The sequence below is a fragment of the Aquarana catesbeiana genome, linkage group LG06, assembly GCF_042186555.1.
Source record: "Aquarana catesbeiana isolate 2022-GZ linkage group LG06, ASM4218655v1, whole genome shotgun sequence".
Classification (NCBI taxonomy): Eukaryota; Metazoa; Chordata; class Amphibia; order Anura; family Ranidae; genus Aquarana; species Aquarana catesbeiana.
This window is the reverse complement of record NC_133329.1, coordinates 413,346,909-413,352,908: the sequence shown is the minus strand read 5'-3', so window position 1 is coordinate 413,352,908 and position 6,000 is coordinate 413,346,909. Positions and strand designations below refer to the sequence as shown.

Below are 6,000 nucleotides of genomic sequence, written 5' to 3'. Positions count from 1 at the left end.
GGTGAGGGGTAGATGGGGGGTGGGTGAGGGGTAGATGGGGGGTTGGTGAGGAGTAGATGGGGGATGGTCTTTTAGGGGGGAGATTTACTAAAACTGGAGCACACAGAATGTGGTGCAGGTGTACATAGTAACCAATCAGCTTCCAGGTTTTAGTACCCCGTTCACACTGGGCCGATTTGTCAAATCGCAGCCTATTGTGGGCAACGTTCCCAAAAGGCGATTTTGGGGGGTGATTTCAATAGACATCTGTGCAGGAACCCGCATAGACACACAGATGTCTCTCAAATGGAGTCGCACTAGAATGCCGCTGTGATACGGTGCGAGTTTCGCTCAATTGAAGAAGCTGAAGGTAGAATCCGATTGGCTCCCAGGTACAGCTGCACCAGATGCTCAGAGCTCCAGTTTTAGTAAATCTCCCCCTCGGGGGCAGGGCGATCTTCCACTGTCTGCACCACTCACACACTACAAATACTGAACAGAAATAAAACACTAACAGGTCACATACAGAGAATAAATAAATCACAATTCTCAGCTACAGAAACTTCTGTTGTCTCCGCAGTCATAAAATACGTCATAAAAATATCCACAAAGGAAGTCAGAGAACAAAAAAATGAATAAAGTCATCCGCACTATTCCAGGGACCGCCCCCTTTTGTAGAACAGGAAACGGGGCTCTTCTTAGGAAACGGGGCTTTTCTTAGACAGGAAACGGGGCTCTTCTTAGGAAACGGGGCTCTTCTTAGGAAACGGGGCTCTTCTTAGAGAGGGAATGGACAGGAAACTGGGCTCTTCTTAGACAGGAAATGGACAGGAAACGGGGATCTTCTTAGACAGGAAATGGACAGGAAACGGGGATCTTCTTAGACAGGAAATGGGGCTCTTCTTAGACAGGAAATGGACGGGAAACTGGGCTTTTCTTAGACAGGAAACAAGGCTCTTCTTAGGAAACGGGGCTCTTCTTAGACAGGAAATGGACAGGAAACGGCTTTTCTTAGACAGGAAACGGGACTCTTCTTAGGAAACGGGGCTCCCTGTACAGCGCACGTCAAATTTAAAAAGTGCTCAAAAATGAATAATACCGATTGAATAATGAAGAGAACCGCTTTGTAAATCTCCGGAGGGGGGTCATAGTGAAGGCCCCTCCTCGGCATCACTCTTCGCAGGAATATCACGCTGTGCAATGAGGAGGTCATGGAGAGGGTGGGGGATGGGGTACCACCACCTTCTATTGATTATAACCAAACATGGCCGTCCTCTCCTGAGCAATCCATCCACACGAGCAGCTCATAGAACAGTGAAGACGGCCGGATTCAGCACTTCCAGACCTCTCACTGAACTCCAGAAATTCAAGTAAAACTATAGAGACTGGCTATGGGGGGGGGGGAGGGGCTGGTGTCACCAGGACACAGTGAGACACTCTGATCCAGAGCAAAGGTACAGCAGCTTTATCTCCATCACTGGTGGACGCAGAGGAAGAACCCGGCCAGCAGGGGGAGTAAGTTCAGCAGTAGAAGCCACAAGGTGACCACCAGGTTGGAGGAGTGAGAGCAGAGATCTGAGGGAGAAGAGAGAGAGGTCAGGACTTTCCACTACAATGGGGGAGATTTACAGTCCAAAATCTGCTGCAGCTCTACATAGAAACCAATCAGCTTCCAGGTATTATTGTCAAAGCTTCATTGAAGAAGCTGAAGATAGAAGCTGATTGGCTGCCATGCAGAGCTGCACCCGATTCTGAGTGCTCCAGTTTTAGTAAATCTCTTTATTTCCTGTAGAAGATCTGTCTAGGATGGAAGGATACAAAGTGTCCTTCCGCATATTTTGGGGTTGACTTACTAAAGGCAAATAGACGGTGCACTCTGCAGGGGCAGTAGCTCCAGAGCTTAGAAAATGAGGGGAAGCTCTGCTGACTTCCATCATCCAATCATGTGAATACAAAAATATATATTTTTTAAAATTTTCCTTGCATGTGATTGGGTGTTCTTTGTAAAGTGAAGCTTCACCTCATTTACTAAGATCTGGAGGAATTGCACTTGCAGAGTGCTCAGTCTATTTGTCTTTAGTAAATGCCCCTCATTGTGTCTCCATCTTGCCGTGGGGGAGGGGGGGGGGTACCTAGAGGGGCCAGTCTGGTCCTGTTGTCTGGCGGTGGCTCTCGCTCGGGTGGGCACATGTCACAGAAGTCCGGGCAGGGTGGGCACACCAGATCCCCCTCATAATACCAGCCGTTGCTGTTGGCTCTGATGGTGAGTATCTGTCCAGAGCGGGTACAAAGGTACGGAGAGTCTTCCACCCACACCTGGAGACCTTCCGGGGAGCAGCTCACCTAAGGGGACAGACGGGAGGCGGGGTCAGTATGACATCACAGGGCGGAGCTCTCTGGAAGATCGGACGACTGATACGGGGGAGACCTCCAACTGATGACCAAGGTGGGCCACCAAAGCCCTTCCCCCACATAATACATGAAGGTTTCTCTACATCACCTGATAACAGCCGCTGCCCCAATCCGGGTAACTCATCCGCTTCATACATTGTTCCATGACAAACACCGAGCGCTGCTCCAGGCAAGCCGAGTCCGGTCCGTACCGCTCCGCCCCGTAATTCCGGGAGGTGGCTGGAGAAGGAAGACACACTGAGTGGTTACCTAACAAGTCTGTGTGACCCCCACACCCACCTCGCCCCACAGTGACCCCCACCTCGCCCCACAGTGACCCTCACACCCACCTCGCCCCACAGTGACCCCCACCTCGCCCCACAGTGACCCTCACACCCACCTCGCCCCACAGTGACACCCACACACCCACCTCGCCCCACAGTGACCCCCACACCCACCTCGCCCCACAGTGACCCTCACACCCACCTCGCCCCACAGTGACCCCCACACCCACCTCGCCCCACAGTGACCCCCACCTCGCCCCACAGTGACACCCACACACCCACCTCGCCCCACAGTGACCCTCACACCCACCTCGCCCCACAGTGACCCTCACACCCACCTCGCCCCACAGTGACCCCCACACACCCACCTCGCCCCACAGTGACCCCCAACTCGCCCCACAGTGACCCCCCCACACCCACCTCGCCCCACAGTGACCCCCACACACCCACCTCGCCCCACAGTGACCCCCACCTCGCCCCACAGTGACCCCCCCACACCCACCTCGCGCCACAGTGACCCCCACCTCACCCCACAGTGACCCTCACACCCACCTCGCCCCACAGTGACACCCACCTCGCCCCACAGTGACCCCCACACACCCACCTCGCCTCACAGTGACCCCCACCTCGCACTACAGTGACCCCCAACTCGCCCCACAGTGACCCCCACCTCGCTCCACAGTGACCCCCAACTCGCTCCACAGTGACCCTCACCTCGCCCCACAGTGACCCCCACACCCACCTCACCCCACAGTGACCCTCACCTCGCCCCACAGTGACCCCCACACCCACCTCGCCCCACAGCGACCCCCTCACACCCACCTCGCCCCACAGTGAACCCCACCTCGTCCCACAGTGACCCCCACACCCACCTCGCCCCACAGTGACCCCCCCACACCCACCTCGCCCCACAGCGACCCCCACCTCGCCCCACAGTGACCCCCACACCCACCTCGCCCCACAGTGACCTCCACACCCACCTCGCCCCACAGTGACCTCCACCTCGCCCCACAGTGACCTCCACCTCGCCCCACAGCGACCCCCTCACACCCACTTCGCCCCACAGTGACCCCCACACCCACCTCACCCCACAGTGACCCTCACCTCGCCCCACAGTGACCCCCACACCCACCTCGCCCCACAGCGACCCCCTCACACCCACCTCGCCCCACAGTGAACCCCACCTCGTCCCACAGTGACCCCCACACCCACCTCGCCCCACAGTGACCCCCCCACACCCACCTCGCCCCACAGCGACCCCCACCTCGCCCCACAGTGACCCCCACACCCACCTCGCCCCACAGTGACCTCCACACCCACCTCGCCCCACAGTGACCTCCACCTCGCCCCACAGTGACCTCCACCTCGCCCCACAGCGACCCCCTCACACCCACTTCGCCCCACAGTGACCCCCACACCCACCTCGCCCCACAGTGACCTCCACCTCACCCCATAGTGACCCCCACACCCACCTCGCCCCACAGTGACCCTCACCTCGCCCCACAGTGACCCCCCCACACCCACCTCGCCCCACAGCGACCCCCACCTCGCCCCACAGTGACCTCCACCTCACCCCACAGTGACCTCCACCTCACCCCACAGTGACCTCCACACCCACCTCGCCCCACAGTGACCTCCACACCCACCTCGCCCCACAGTGACCCTCACCTCGCCCCACAGTGACCCCCCCACACCCACCTCGCCCCACAGCGACCCCCACCTCGCCCCACAGTGACCTCCACCTCACCCCACAGTGACCTCCACCTCACCCCATAGTGACCCCCACACCCACCTCGCCCCACAGTGACCCTCACCTCGCCCCACAGTGACCCCCCCCACACCCACCTCGCCCCACAGCGACCCCCACCTCGCCCCACAGTGACCTCCACCTCACCCCACAGTGACCTCCACCTCACCCCACAGTGACCTCCACACCCACCTCGCCCCACAGTGACCTCCACCTCACCCCACAGTGACCCCCCACACCCACCTCGCCCCAGTGACTCCCACACCCACCTCACCCCACAGTGACCATCACACCCACCTCACCCCACAGTGCCCCCTTACACCCAGTGACCCCTCTTACACCCACCTTGCGCCACAATGACCCCGTCACACCAACCTCGCCCCACTTATACCCACCTCACCCCACAGAGGCCCCTCTTACACCCACCTCATCCCCACAGTGCCCCCCTTAAACCCACCTGGCTGATTCTGCGCCAATGTGCAGTCGGAGCTGCGCTGGTACTCTCCGCTCAGATGCCAACTGAACTCCTGTGTGAACGGGCAAAAGTCAGCGATCTCCACCGCACCTCCGTAATGGGAGAGATCCAGAGGAAGCACTCCGGGGATGTCATCAAAGTACTGACCACCGGAGACACAAGAGAGACAGAATATCAGATGGAGACACTCAATTCTACATGACAGGTGAAGGGATTTATCTGTCCGGAATGTCCTCCTTCCCTAGCGGGTCACCGACATCTGGGAAATACGAATCCTTTGTATATTGGGGGCTCCTCCTACCCTCCCCCTGTATAATGGGGGCTCCTCCTATCCCTCTCCTGTATATTGGGGGCTCCTCCTACCCTCCCCCTGTATATTGGGGGCTCCTCCTACCCTCCCCCTGTATAATGGGGGCTCCTCCTATCCCTCCCCTGTATATTGGGGGCTCCTCCTATCCCTCCCCTGTATAATGGGGGCTCCTCCTATCCCTCCCCTGTATATTGGGGGCTCCTCCTACCCTCCCCCTGTATATTGGGGGCTCCTCCTACCCCTCCCCCTGTATATTGGGGGCTCCTCCTACCCTCCCCCTGTATATTGGCGGGTCCTCCTATCCCTCTCCTGTATATTGGGGGGTCCTCCTACCCTCCCCCTGTATATTGGGGGCTCCTCCTACCCTCCCCCTGTATATTGGGGGGTCCTCCTACCCTCCCCCTGTATAATGGGGGCTCCTCCTATCCCTCCCCTGTATATTGGGGGCTCCTCCTACCCTCCCCCTGTATATTGGGGGCTCCTCCTACCCTCCCCTGTATAATGGGGGCTCCTCCTACCCTCCCCCTGTATATTGGCGGGTCCTCCTACCCTCCCCTGTATATTGGGGGGTCCTCCTACCCTCCCCCTGTATATTGGGGGCTCCTCCTACCCTCCCCCTGTATATTGGGGGGTCCTCCTACCCTCCCCCTGTATAATGGGGGCTCCTCCTATCCCTCCCCTGTATATTGGGGGCTCCTCCTATCCCTCCCCTGTATAATGGGGGCTCCTCCTATCCCTCTCCTGTATATTGGGGGCTCCTCCTACCCTCCCCCTGTATATTGGGGGGTCCTCCTACCCTCCCCCTGTATATTGG

General features: G+C 58.3%; 1 protein-coding gene across 1 annotated transcript in view; it reads right to left on the bottom strand.

Annotated features, from left to right (window-relative positions):
- The window catches only part of LMLN (leishmanolysin like peptidase), an 87,069-nt gene continuing 81,069 nt past the window's right edge, over positions 1 to 6,000 (bottom strand). The window contains exons 14-17 of the mRNA XM_073634512.1: positions 4,859 to 5,018; positions 2,480 to 2,610; positions 2,112 to 2,322; positions 1 to 1,554 (exon numbers count right to left, since the gene is read on the bottom strand). Of these exons, the coding sequence (XP_073490613.1) occupies positions 1,454 to 1,554; positions 2,112 to 2,322; positions 2,480 to 2,610; positions 4,859 to 5,018 (603 nt within the window). The 3' untranslated portion in view covers positions 1 to 1,453. The remainder of the gene's footprint in view (positions 1,555 to 2,111; positions 2,323 to 2,479; positions 2,611 to 4,858; positions 5,019 to 6,000) is intronic.